This window comes from Nelusetta ayraudi, unplaced genomic scaffold, assembly GCF_046127955.1.
Source record: "Nelusetta ayraudi isolate G7.1 ecotype Tasmania unplaced genomic scaffold, CSIRO-AGI_Nayr_v1 ptg000003l, whole genome shotgun sequence".
Classification (NCBI taxonomy): domain Eukaryota; kingdom Metazoa; phylum Chordata; class Actinopteri; order Tetraodontiformes; family Monacanthidae; genus Nelusetta; species Nelusetta ayraudi.
In genome coordinates this window covers 350,736-365,440 of record NW_027466053.1, presented here as the reverse complement: position 1 = coordinate 365,440, position 14,705 = coordinate 350,736, and the positions used below count along the sequence as shown (strand labels likewise).

Below are 14,705 nucleotides of genomic sequence, written 5' to 3'. Positions count from 1 at the left end.
GAGAAACTTTGGGCGGAACAAAACTGTAAAAGTGGAAACTGCACATTTAAATGTTCTGACTATTTCCTCCCGTAGAGTCTCTTCGTTCCCACTTTGCTATTCAAAGGCTACGCAATACCAAGTCTTTGTTGAACTTTGCTGAACTTTTTATCCGCTCCTCCTTAATGTTCCGCTGTTTATGTATTCAGGCTGTGACCTGCCGAGTGGCTCGGACTTAAGATTTCTGACAGAGGAGCCGTTTGCTCCTGCTTCCAGTCCACCCAGCTGACCGGCTCCTTCACCTTTAGCGCGGTGGAAAGGGTGACTCACCTTTATAAAACATGACTTTGCTCTCGGGCTTGGCGTCCGGAGCGACGCACCTGACCGTGTACTTTTTCCCAGCCACCCACGGCATCGCCATGTCCACCTCAAAGTACGGTGTGGAGGGAGGAACTGCGGAGGGAAGAGGAGCAACGGATCAGCATCTGCACTCGTACCTGCGACGTTTAGGTTCGCGGGAGCAGGCGAGACATTAGCCTCTGAAGCGATTTCAGTTATTCGTGACCTTTGGGAGTGAGTGAAAATGTCACGCTGCCGGTTTTTGAGCGATTTACTGCCGCCGAGTGCGACGTCTCGGAGTTTGAATGAAAATGCGGACAGAAAAGTGAAAGATGAAATCGTGATGAAACCAAACCACTGCTAATCTATCGCAGCAAAATACCAAACACTTCTCCTCCCCCCACAAACTAAGCGTGCGCTTCACTGAGCCGATCAAAGGCGCCTTCACTTCTTTTCTTTTTGACACGACGATCCATTTATTTGACCACGTGTATGAGTTTCCAGGAAGGAAGTCAACAAAAGCAAGTCACGGGCTCTTAACAGGAAGGCAAACTAACATTTTTTTTTGTTGTTGTTTTTGTTGGCAGTCATCTATGGAATCTGTCTGCACATAATCATTAAAGATGTTTCTGTGATTCAGCGAGCCGCTGTTTGAGGAGAGAGCGTCTCTTAAAATACGCATACAGTCATGCGTTAAAAAAAAACAAAACAAAATACACAAACATCCCCTCGCAGTCGAAAAACAGGTTTGTGCTTGTGAGGCGAGATTTTGGCATGGGTGAGTACATCCAGACAGTTACTGTTGAGGGAGTTTTCTGTCATCAAACATCAAGTACAATGGATGATTTTAAAGAGAGAGAGTAAGAGAGAGCAGGTGTGTGCGTGTGTTGTGTGAGCGAGAGAGAGCAGCAGAGATGTAAAAAGATCCACAGAGAGTAAAAAATACACCTAGGACAGGTGGCAGGCGATGCTGCTGCCGCCGAATCTCCCGAGGAAGATCCGCTGCTGAGGAAAAAACTACTTCTGGACCTCGAGTCAACCAAAAACCTGGCCAGCCTGCTCAGCCGCTACCCCCCCAACTCCCCGGGTCTCTCCAGGCACATCCCTCCCTGGCCACTAGGAGGAGCTGTTGCAGTGTGCAGGGTCGCCCATTGACTCTGGCTCTGCTATTGAGACAGATGAGATGTGGCTGCAGCTTCAAACTGATTTAAAAGAAGCAATTGAATCTGTGTGGACTGTGATGGGTTACCCGGAGCGCTGCAGAGGCGCATGCTGCCGTAATGAGATGCATTTGTTTGCCCCCCCCCCTCCCCTCCCCCCGCTCCCACTCCACAGAGAAGATGACTGGGCCGTGCGTCTATTGACAACCCCTGCACTCTCAATCTACTGGGCTCGCCTGCCACTTGTTGTGCTGCAGGAGCGTCTGGCAGCCTAACAAATCCTAAAATAAGAATAATGATACGTTGGCAAATGAGGCAGGCAGGTATCTAATTCCCCCCCCCCCCTCCCTCGCTGATGCTGGCCCGTCGCTCTTATCTCTCCTTCACTCCATCATCCGTCCCTCTAGCAGCCGCCCCTGACTCCACCCCCCCCCCCCCCCCCCCCCCTCACCCACCCACAACCAATCTCGCCCCAATTGACCACTGCAGCTAACGGAGGTGGGGCATGTGCATGGGCGTGGGTGCGTGTATCTGTGTGTGTTCTTGTATATATGCCATTGTGAGGACCGTTCTGTATTTTGAGCCACAACACAATGAGGACATTTCTTCAAAGTGGTGACAAGTTGCTTGTTTCTCGTCATTAAATTTCAGCATGAATGCTTCACGGAGCCACGTGCGCCATTTCACTTTGCTGCATGTGTGACCCAGTGGCACCGTCGCATCAGACGTACTGGATGTGCGAGCTGCACTCCTGCTCCCGGCTAACCTCCACACAGCAATGTTAAAGCAAGTAAATCATCAGCCTCCCCTTCCCAACCACACACACACACACACACACACACACACACACACACACACCTGACATAATGTCAATGAACTACAAATAATGCAGAACAGACAACGCTCAATGCTAACGACAGCACAGCCAGCTGAAATGCTGGTCTTACATCCTCTCCAGTATCATGCGCTCTCTTCTTCACTTGACACTCTGTCCACAAAGCTGCCAATGGTGGCGCTACACCAGTTATATCCTTGTTGCAGAGATGCCGTTGGTTTTGGTGAATATCTGCACTGGAATTATAAAGCATGTTGCCCTTTTAGTTTGGAGGCAAGGTGAGAATTGAGGTTAAGTTATGATTTGGATGAGGTATATTGAGGTTAGGGGAGGGTTAGGCTTGGCTGTACCAAAAAAGGGGGGATGAATGTGATGTCCTCAGAAAGGTAGAGACAAACATTTGTGTGTGTGTCTGTGTGTGCGTGTGCATGCAAGTGCTTGGACAAGGGGATTACAGCCCACCATCCATCACATCTTGCAGACCATGTGACCCAGTCAACCCAGGCAGGATGAACTTACATCAGCATGCATATTTTGTCTTGAAAGGTACCACATGCGAACAACAACAACATCAGACAGCAACCAAGCTGCTCCCTTTAATTAACTCGTTGTGCACCCTCATTTTTATATTTATATATATACACATATATATATATATATATATATATATATATATATAAAAATTGCCAGTCTGAAATCTCCTCCTCCCATCACACCTCCTGTACTCTCAACCCTAATAACCCCGCTCCTCCCGTACGTAGGTAAACACACGGGCGCAGAGCAGACAGGCGTGCAAAGACGCGTCTCTGCCTCTCAGACGAGAGACGGTGAGCCGCAAAATTCGATTCATTAGACAAATACAGACGGATGGACGGATAAGGCAGATAAGAAGCAGATTAGCAGACGCGCATCAATATGCATAAGCAGCTCTTACCACCTATCTGCCGTGTTCACACATGGATGTGCGCACCCTCGTCTCTCTCCAGCGCGCAAACACCCCGCGGATGAACTCCAGTCAGTCCTCAGCACCGGTCTGCACGCATGCACGCGCACGGACACAGGTGAGTGGGTGATTGAGTGCGCGAGCAGGCTACATTTATCCCCCCCCCCCCCCCCCCCCCACACACACACACACACACACACACACACACACACACACACACAAAATATTTGGAGGAGGCCCAGAGGATAAAAACACTGTCTAAAACGGTTATTATGCTAAATTAGGAAAATAATAGAGAGCAGCAGATCAGGCGTCTTAATACTGAGACACATGCATTTGTCTCTGGAGGAGAAAATGTGTTTTTTTTTTTTTTTGGGGGGGGGGGGGGGGGGGGGGGCACATTGATGCGTGATGTATTTTTGCACTTGTTCTTTTTTTGTAAAACACACATTCACAGACGCACCTCGCAGGTCTCAGGTGTGTGATCTCTGGCAATGAAAGCCTCTTTTTTCTTTCTGTTTCTCTCTTCTTCTTTTTTTTTTTTAGCTTCCCCTTCCTCCCTGTTTCCCCCTTTCCGTCTGCGTCTCCTCTGCTCTGAGGAAGAAGGCATGCACGCGCTAATGCAGCTTCCCAACCCGACAACTTCCGTCTCACCCAAGTCTACAAAAAGAGACAAAATTATATTTGTTCACGTGTGCGTGTGACTCTTAACAGAGACACAATTTGTCATCGGCGCAAAGATGCTGAGCCAAGTTGCGCAGCCGCACGCCTTCCCGACGCGCCCTTTCATCCGAAGTCACATCTCTTTCTGAGTGAAGATGAGTAAAAAGTCCCCGTCTTCGCCATTGCCTCCTCTTCCATTTGCAAGTTTTTTTCTCCATTATTCTCTACAGAATGAAAAAAACCCAGAGGGTTCATTATGTACACTCCTCAAGTGCTAAACTCATTAGCGGCTGCGGAAAAAAGAAACCTGAGCGTAGCCGTCGTTCTAAAAAAAAAAAAAAAAGTCCTCTCACCTCCAACCAACACTAATGATGATCTTTCACGCGCATGCACACACACAAACACACACACGCGCTCTTGTCTTGGCGAGACACATGCACGGCGGTGTCATAGCGGGGCTAAAACCGGAGCGCACGAGAACGAGAACGCTCGCGGGAGGCGGCGCAGGCAGGCAGGCAGGCGACGCTGAGGGTTGTTCATTAATAGGATTAAATGCAACGGCTAATGTTGTAAAAGCGAGACAGTGGATGTGTCAGGTATGTGACAGGCCCAGTGCAGGGTAAGTTTTAGCAGGGGGGGTTAAAGGTTGTTATTGTGCTGGATTACTCACTGCTGCTTCATCTGCCTGTTGCAATAATCCCCTATCTAAGCTCTGCAGGAAGGTGGAAAAAACACACACAGGGTGGAGGGGTTTGGGGGATGGGGGTTTGGGGGGGGGGGGTGTTTGTGCCAGTGGAAAATGTCTTGGAAAACATCTCTATGTGAGGCCGCCGACGTGCTTTATTGACATTTTGCCTCCGTCCGGGCCTACTGGCCACCTGCGGTGATCCATCTTGAATTAGCCGGTCCTGATAGCACCCCCCACCCCCCCACGCCAACCCCCCAACCCCCAACCCGACCAACCCAAGAAAATTCAATTATTTGACCAGCAATCTCCCTTTTGTTTCCACATTGCTCCCTGTCTTCTTCTTCCCCACTGTATCTCCTCATAAAGGCTTTTATAGTGTTTTGATTTGATGCAGGGCTTGATGGGATGTGGCCACGGTTGACTAGCCCGGGGTGCGGGGTCCTTGGGAGCCGTACTGCAGTGATGGATAAGTCCATGGGGGACTCATCAGAGACAGTACTCTCCTTCTGAAGGATGCAAGAGTTGCCAGTCCCAGTTCAGCACTAACAGCAGATTGAATTCATCAGCTCATTATAAAGCACCGAGATTAGTCACGTATTTTGAATCAGCCGAGTTGGTGGGGTGGAACAAATGACCCTTTAGGATGGAGGCAGCGGAGTGCTTTTTAAGCTGGCCGCTTTACTCTTTGCCCTTTGCAACAGTGCGGTGGCAAAAAAAAAAAAAAAAAAAATCCCCCTGTTACAGCCGTCAACGGAGCGTTTCCTTGGATGGAGGACGCGGTGCCGAGATGGAGGAGTTGGCATCAGAGACGAAGGGCAGCAGCAGGTCTCACATAACTACGACTACCAGCAGTTCCAGATGCAACGCATGTGCGTGATTCCCACACATTTTGACCTTTTTCAACACAACGCAGGCGTCAACCGCGCGCATAATGCTGATAAATGTGGGAGTTGAGCCTGCTGCGGCTGCAGGTGTAGACTCTGCCTGCAGGACCTGCAGCCGCTCCGGGTGCCGCTGGGGGTCCGAAAGAGTCTGCGCCTCACCTCCCCCCCACCACACCACACCACCACCATCCCCCGTTGGTGTCAGAAAAACCTGCCTTCTTCCCAGAAGAGTGTGAGGCCCGCTATAGTTTGCCCCGGCAACACCAGCCCTTCCTCCTCCCCCCTTCCTCTGGAGGAAAAAAGAAAAAAACCCTCTCCATGGTCACCAAAGAAAAGGCCTGAAAGCAAGCGAGAGAGAGAGAGAGAGAGAGGGAGAGAGAGAGAGAGGGAAAGGGACAGAGAGAGAGAGAGGGAGAGGGACAGAGAGAGAGAGAGCGAGAGAGCAAAATGGTATGATGGTGTGGGGGGAATGGGTGTGCGTGAGTGAACAGCGCCTGCAGAAGAAAGGCTCTTTTTCAAACCCTTCCCTGTTGCCACATATGGACTCGCTCCCACGAGCGAGGAGGGAGACAGAGCAGAGCAGGACACACTGGGTGCGACAACAGGTGGCCCCCGTGTAGTCGCACAATTACGTCTGTTCCGCGGCCATGTCTGAGTGGCCAACTTCTCAATCTCTTCTCTTATAATTTATTCCTGCGTAAAGGCAGAGACACGGATCGCCCCGAGGCTGCTGGGAAATATATAAAGAGGCTGCTGGGAAATATATAAAAAATAATAATAATAACCCGGTACGCCACCGCCGCTTTTAAACTGCGCAGCTGCCGGTTGGGAGGCGGCGGCCCACTGGAATCAAATAAAAGTTGGATGAAATTTCTGGGAGGGGGGGGGCAGCTGACAGAGAAGTACAACAGCTAATGCAGCATGCAGAGAATCATTTTTGTGGACAAGCTTTGAATATCTTGTTTGTCCTTTGAATGAATAAATAAAAAGCCTCTATGTGAGTTTTGAGACAAATGCTGTCTTGTGAAGTGTTTTGTGCAGTAAGAAAATTCTACTTTAATTGGCATTGCCATGGTTACAGCAGCTTGTGGGTATTTCTTGCGGTCTAATTGAGTTTACGTGTGTTCTTGCTTCTTTTATTTTGAAGGTCCTGTTCTTCACGCCTCCTTTGTCGCCTTTTCCACTTCCTGCCTTTATTCTTTCCCCCGTTTGTTGATTCCCCTTGAGAGTTGAATCGAGAGGTGTGACCTTGATCGAACACTTCTGTACTTAACACTCAACACTTTTAGTCCAGTTTATCCACCCATGTGGGTGACAAAGCAGAGGTGGCGTGATGGTGTTAGCGTGCAAGCTAAAGTAGGGATCCACAAGTTAGCTCCCAAAATAGATGTGTGCGTTTATTAGTGTTGAAATGCTGAATGTGCCATGTTAATCATCTTAACCGTCTTTTCCAACCATCGTACCATCCCTGTACATCACGTCCAGTGACATGCTCAGTGTTTCCATGGCACTTTTGCAATATACCGCTGTATGGATACGTCTGAAAAACCACCTCATGAGAGCGACTAAACCTTTTAGACATATTTGAGAGGTTTTTCCAAGTTTCTGTGTTTTTCATTCCCAGTTTTGTATTGCAATATTTCGGTTTTGTGCAATCCTTGGGGTCATGGTAATGCAGCTTGTGACATTTTCCTGACTTGATTGACTTCTGTGCACTATGCACTCTGTCAACCACCAATCCTGCGTCAAACTACTCACAGATTTATGGACACATCGGGTTTATCTTTCATTAAAATTTCCCCTTATCCAAGCAGGCGCTCCCCTCAAATGTAAATGGTTATGCTAAGCAAATCAAACCTTTACCAATAGAGATGAATATTTAAGGGGCTCTTTATATGCTGATTAGTGGTCGAGAGGCTGTGGATGGCTGTTGGTGCTCACTGCGCCCCATCGCATACGTCCTTCAATAGTTCATGTTTATGAGTGGCACCGCATTCCCCTCCGCCCGCTTCCCTGAGTTTAGCTCACTTAGCACGTTGACCCAGGCGGTGCTGGAAATGATTGCTCCGCTGCTCTCGGACTGGCCTGCTTGACATTCAAAGGGGGCGTCATCCTCCAGTTGGGCATTTTCAATCTGAAGGTGATACTGCCCTGCGAAAGAGACGGACAGAGAGATTAATCATCTTTGTGACACATTATGCTGCGATAAGGACGTGTTCGTGAAAAACATGTTCAAAGAAAAAAAAAAAAAAAAAGCTGCAGAGTTTGGCCGAGTTGTTCACACGCCACTGCCTCGGCGCAGACGAGCACCTCCTGCAGGCCCCCATCTCGTTTATGTTGATTTTTAACGGCATCTGAATAATGGGCAATTTTCAGCTCAGGAAATTTGTGAAAATTAACAATAAACGCAGTTTGTTCGGCAGCAAACTGGTATTTCAATTTCAAGACGGAGATATAATCTGCTGTTTTCTCGGCTGTTTGATTTGATTAAAAATAGAGTATTTTCGCAATTTGGTAAAATGGAAACATCTCACTCGCTGAGAACCTCCCGCTGCCGGCGTTTCTATTGGCATGCAAGCGATTGTCTATACTTGTGGCGGCGGCATTTTGTTTCAGAATGAATTTCCCAGGCTCACAACACCGACTGAATAAACTGCCTATTAATTGGTGCCAGGCAGAGCCCCTTCTCTCTGCGCCTCCCTTCTGATAGTCCCGCATGCCAACAGGGCTTGATTTGTTTGATGCATTGCCATAACCTGTGGGGATTATATGATGTTCAGTGTTGGCTTGGGGGTTTTTTTATTTAATTTTTTTTATTTATTTATTTATTTTTTAACGACGCTCCTCAGTCTTTGCCTCGCAGCTTACTAACGTGTGCAAAATAGTATCTTGGTCTGACAACCACCCAGGCCTAAAAATGCATGTGTCAAGTAAGCTGGCAAGATAATTAACACCAACCAGAAGCAATTTCCACATCTAAGTTATCATTGAGCGCAGAGTGAGAGAGACATTGAAGTTATTAATCTTCTTTCCTGAAATTGCTCACAAATAGTGCAATCAAGTTGCAGAGAGTTTATTTATGGCAGTGGAGGGAGCTGGCAGATGGCTGCGACACAATTTGCTTATTTACCACTGCCCCCCCCCCACCCCCTCTTCCTTTTTTTCCAAAGTGATTTCCACAGTAGTTTGGAGTGCTCTCTTGTTTCCCTCCTCCGTTACCCTTCTCTCTGTCTCGCAGGGGCTTTAATAACCTGCTGCCAATCACCTTATCAGATGGGAATCAAAAGCCCTAATCCTTCACCAAGCCGTCGAAAGATTGTTTCACTGGGCTGCGATGGACAGCAGCAATTTCCTGCTAAGATGTTACCTTTTACCATGTTAGGTGGAGGATGTTGAGTACCTCAGGGTCAACGGTCCAGAGCCATGCAGAGCGTGGAAAAGAGGTTAAGTAGCATCTCTGACAAAAGAGCATCAGCCAGAGTGACAGGGAAGGAGCGGAAGGCAGTGCTGTGCAGCTCCTGTGTGATGTTGTGTGGTTGCCATTCAATGTCACACAGTGTGTTTGCATTTCAAGTTCAAGTTCAAGGAGTTGAAAATTCAAAACCAGATTCTGTTTGCGTTTACATTAAATACAGTGGTTGCACTGACGTGCGGGTTCCCATAATGTTTCAGACATGCGCACTTGATTTGCCACCTAGCTGTACCTGGAAGGCCGCTAGTATTTAGGACAATGCAGTTAACTGGACTAATCAAGCTTGCTGTGTTATCTTTTTTATCCATTTCATCATCAACTACATCCCCCATCTTTAAAGTAAGAGCAGGAAGAGAAGAGCAAGGAGTGATTTATTCTTATGGACATACACGCAGGAAGCTCCCACAATGGAAATGCAATCCCATGTGCCGCCCACGATTAAAACAAAGTTAAACCTCTTCCAATACGATTGAACTTTCGATCAGATTGGGCCAGTTTAATCAGGATGGGTTGGTGTTTAATCTGATTACTAGAGATGCAACTGCAACCCAGTGGCACTGGGGAGAAGACAAGACTTTCAGTCATTAATCCCAACCGACATTCACCAACCCCAGATTGCTAGTAGCTCACCTTCCATGCATTTCCTCAGTTTCTCCGTGTTTTTGTGCCTGACTGCTCCTCACAAATGCATCGGACCTTGACTTATGGCAGCCCGCGCTTTTACATATGCACGCTTCAAATATGTCAAAACCGAGCCTTCAGCATCAGGTGTGAGAATGTGCTGAAAACACGACTTTCCACTCTCAGCTAGTGAGCAATTTTGCGCCTTTAAGAAAAAAAAACAACAACTAGAAAAACATCAATACGCATCAGCAACAGGGACAATCAGCACAAACCGGTGAAGTATCAAGTGCTGTCGAGTGTCATCGTAAATGATTTCACACTGTCTGTGCAGCCTTAGAGTGATTGCATACATCACCACAGACTACAGTTTCCTTTCTGCTAAAGTGTGCTTGCATTGATGAGTATTTTATTCATGAGTGTTCATGTGCATGTGCGTTTCGCAGGTTACCTCTTTTCCTTCCCCTGCTCTGATCGCCTACGTGTTTCTGTTCCGCTGTTGTTAAAACAACGCAACAACGCAAGATTTCTTTCCGGCATTTTTACTTAGTTAGACTACAGTAAAAGCCTGTAGTGAATGTGGACGCTGTTCGTAGTGGTTTTTTATTTTATTTTTTTTTTTTCGGTGTGACTTTGCCGTCACCCTCCACGCTCGGTAGCCACAACGTGCCGCTTGTCTAGTTGAGGGCAGATCAGGAACAGATGTTCTTCTCTTACTGGGGGATAGCCGTCTAATTGGCTATTACTTTTTAAAGACTGGCGCATATTCAACACACTCGAGTCCCTGTCACATTTCACTGATTTGCTGACGCTTACACTGTTGTGTTTTTTTTTTTTTTTTGCCCCCCCTGCTCTTGTGAGCGACGGTGAGATAGAGAGGCCGTTAACAGCAATATCACCTGCCCAGTCCCAGATGCTCCCACTGCAGAGAGGCCGCTGTGCCATAAGGCTGCTGTAATGTTTGTGTGGCTTCACAAAAACGCTCCCAAGCAACGCAGGCAACGTCATTGCGCCAGCAAACCAGGCCGGACTATCAGACGCCACCGGAGCTGACAGCAGTGCTCCATAATTGAAAGCGTACAACTGGTGTGTCCCCCATGCGGTGGTGTATATTAATGTATCAACATGATATTGCGCGCTATCTTTCGCGCGCATTATAAATTCCATTACTCCACATCTCGGCCGTGCCTCGGCGGTGCCTCCGCTTATCTTCGCGACTCTTTGCCCTCACGTTCTGTTTCAGTTTGATATTCTAAGCTGATTGCGGTTTGATCTTTGCTCTGGATTTAAAAGCACAATGTGGAACATTTGCAGGGATGTACAGCACAAAGAGAAAATGATTTAAAAAGTGTTGTATGCGTTGTGGCACCTTCTCCCTGTACAGCGTCTGCGCGGGTTCTTCCCTGGTAACCCTGCTTCCTCCACAGTTCAAGGACATTAACATTCGGATAATTGGCAACTCAGAGGTGTGAGAGTGGATGGTTGTTTGTCTCTCTGCCCTGACCCCTCGATAAACTGGCAACTTGTCCGGGGTGTAACCATGCCCTCACCCTCTGACAGATGGGAATCACTCTCGCACCCCTGTGACCCAGAGAGTCGCAAAAGCAGCGCTAGAAAATGAATGAATTGTACTTATTTCAACTAAATAAAATGAATAATTGCTGTGCGTCTACATTTATTTTCACTCATGAGAAGGCGACCATGTTGCTACCATATTACCATATTACACCACTGTGTCTACACTCATGCACAACGTGGATCAACGTGTCACAGCTGGCGGGATAGACGTGAAATTGACTGTGGCATAAACTCCCGTCATCAAAGACGCTGCGACCCAGTGAAACAAAACATCACAGGCGACGTGTGAAATCCACATCGCCATGACCTTTTCCCAGATGGGGAGCGATGGAGAGGGAACATGATAAACACGGTGTTTATGCGCTGGCAAGATGCTCTCCGAGTGCCGGATGCTAGCGGATTGTACGCAAGTGGACTTTTAAACACGGCTTATTAGCCATAACAAAAGGTGTGATGACACATTCTGTCTTTTTTTCAGTTCAGCTCGGATAGGCCCATAAAGCTCCAACAGAGCATAGATCTTATTCCGCGCCGGCTTACCTCTCTGGGGGTTTCCGATCATGCTGTAGCGTGGAAAGCCTGGCAGACTCCTCTCGGGTCCCAGGAGGAGGCCATCTTTCACCCACTGCACGGTCCCCGAGGGCCGGAGCACCTCGCACCTCAGCACAGCCGTTGCTCCCATTCGTACAGTCAGGTTCCTGGGCTCAGTCCTGAAGGCCTGCTGGGCCCACGTGCCTGGGGGCCACGCAAGAGGAAAGAAAAGGCAGAATGAGCTGGAGGGGAGGAAGGGAGGGAGGCGGCGGTGGAGGAAGAGTTTTTTCAAGTGAAGATGCGGAGGAGGAGAAGGGCCGAGGAGGAGTGCTGTTGAGAAAAATTAAAGTGGCGCCGAGAATCACGGCGCAAACAGACACCGCGGGGATGCAGTCGTGTGCTCTTTTGTCTGAGAGCAGCGCCCCCACTGTGTCGGAGCACATTATTCATCCTGGCATATGTTTTATTGATGGGAAACTGCAGTGATACGGTCCTGGAAATGAGTCAATAAAGTAATTACTGCGAGTTAAGCCCACCCCGTGACCATGCAGATAGGGTATTGGTGTGAGGAGCGAGGCATGGGATACCAGAGACCCTGTTCACCTGTGGTTTTCCCTCAATGTCGATGTCCCACCAGCTAATTCCTCCTGGGAAGAGTAATGATTACCACTTTAATCCCCTCCCTGTTCGTCATAGGTGGGCTTGGCCATCCTTCACCCAGGCGCCCGGGTGACATTCTGTGGCGCAGTGCGCTTCAGAGTCAGGAAGGTTACCTTAATGCAGACCACCCCTGAGCCTCTAATACCGGGGCGAGGATTACATGATTATTATTATACGCGGGGGTTTATGAATAAATTGAGCCCGAGTTCAAGAAAAACGCGAGCGCCAGCCCCAATTAATGGCCGGCGTCCCGGCTCGAATCTCGTTTAAACAATGCCCCCACAGAGAAGCCTGCACCGACTCCACCGGGCTGTTTGATTCTTGACCTTCACCGAAGCGGTGACCAAGTTGTTTGTGAAGTGCATGCTCTGTTGCATCTGACAACATGAGTGAGAGGCACAGCTCTCAGATCAAGGCTGAACCAGTCACCTCACGTCAAATATGAAGGGCAAGATTGGCCATTACAGTGGATGCATAACAAACAACCAAACACAACGGCACATTAGCATACATTTTACATAAATGAATACCCAACAGCCGCTGCTGTGGAGAGCTGGACAGATGTATTATTCAGAGATACAGAAATATTAAATGCTATATCAAAACACGGAGATATTTTTTTTTTTGTGCCCCAGAATTAGCCTGTGCACGCGAATTTGGCTATTATCTGCTTTAAAGAGCAAGTAAAAGGAATCAATTGAGGGTTTGACTAATGGTGGCTAATATTAGAACAATGTCAATAATGCTGTGTTAGTGCTATGCTGAGTCAGTCTACTTGTGTATTGACTTGTATGTTGAGAGACACCGTTGCATTTGGTCCCAGGCGACAACACTTTGTACTGCAGCAGCCAAACAATGCATTTGATTTTTGTTTTTGATCCATTTTTGTGATGGTGACACAAAGGAAAGCAGGTTTGGAACCAAATGCAAGACCAAATGCATAGTAACATGAAATACAGTATCTAAAAGGACAACAAACAAACAAACAAACAAACAAAAAAACACTATCAAAGGCAACCGATTGAAACCCAAAACCAACAACTGAAACAACAAGATTTGCACTCTAGCACTGAACAGAAGAAGTTTACAGCTAACGCCATGATTCACTCGCCTTCCATCATTCACGTGTTGTTGATGAAAACATAATTATGCAACAGCTTCATGAAAATGCCTAAATAATGGGGTGAGTCAAATAAAGATTGATTGTTGTTTTGACACCTAAAAAGCAGCCAATTCCCAAGCGGACAGCCGGCACACTCGCCGGGGCATGCTGCACCGACAGACAGCCTCCCTGAAAGCTTCCACACAGCAAGATTCAATTTGTCAGTGTTTTCAAAATGTGTGTCTCTAACCTGCCCAAGGTCCACCCCGTACTTGTTTGGCTTAGTCTACTTCAGAAATTGGGTGCAAAAACATGCACTTGTCCCTTCAGCTCCTTGTTTTATGTGTCATTTCAAACACCTGGAAGATGCAATAAAGCATCGTTAGCAGAAAGCTAAAGCCAAACTCTTTTGGAACAGAGGGCTAATTATGCTGTTTTCAGTTGCATCAGGGATCTCTCGCGTTGATACAAACAAATGTTGCTCCTGAAACGACTGCATTGAAATTTTCAAGTTCTACTACATTGCGAATGTCTTCTGCTACTTATTCAACCACTCATTTTCACATCTCAAGGTGAGTTATTATTCCAGCATTATCGGTCGGCGTTGTTATTATTTTTTTCAGTCACGTCTCCTGCTCCGTGTGCACCGAAAAGGTGCATGATTGACACCGTGTTGTCCACTCTTTTATCATATGACTTAAGGTTATGCTTCGTGAGCTACCTGAATTTAAGTCATTGTGCCAATCACCATGGAAACTAGTGGCAAAATACCGTGTGTTATAGCCACGCAGCAGAGGTATAAATTATAAGGGCATTTTATTTATTTTCAATACACAGTGGGCAAAACAGCGCTGGGGGGGGGGGGGAATCTAAGGGATTTAAACAGTGGATTGAAGCAAATGGACAGGTTTACCTTGACTTCAGCCTTGCTAGATGACAAGCACATGAAAGAGCAGGAGAGAGTGGGCAGTATCTGGATTGCCATATTTGCATAAAATTCACAAGTCCGTATAATTAATACATGATGACCAGGCGGTAAAGAGAGTATCACTCAGAAAAAATGTTTGGTCATAATACTATTACTACATTTACAAGTAGTAATACTATATTTAATACTACCACAGAACATACCATGCCAACACCAAGTTCAAATTGCTGTAGTTTTAACTGGTAACTAGAAAATTTGGTTTAAAAAAGACTAAATAGAACCAACTCGGTGGGAATGGGAAAAAAAAACAGAAAAATTAATC

The 14,705-nt window shown here is 47.2% G+C and overlaps 1 protein-coding gene across 3 annotated transcripts in view; it reads right to left on the bottom strand.

Annotated features, from left to right (window-relative positions):
* The window catches only part of nphs1 (NPHS1 adhesion molecule, nephrin), a 69,775-nt gene that overhangs the window by 29,112 nt on the left and 25,958 nt on the right, over positions 1–14,705 (bottom strand). For all 3 annotated transcript variants that reach the window (XM_076026037.1, XM_076026045.1, XM_076026030.1), the window contains 3 exons: positions 11,703–11,897; positions 7,520–7,642; positions 310–432 (listed from right to left, as the gene is read on the bottom strand). In XM_076026037.1, coding sequence (XP_075882152.1) covers positions 310–432; positions 7,520–7,642; positions 11,703–11,897 — 441 coding nt within the window. The remainder of the gene's footprint in view (positions 1–309; positions 433–7,519; positions 7,643–11,702; positions 11,898–14,705) is intronic.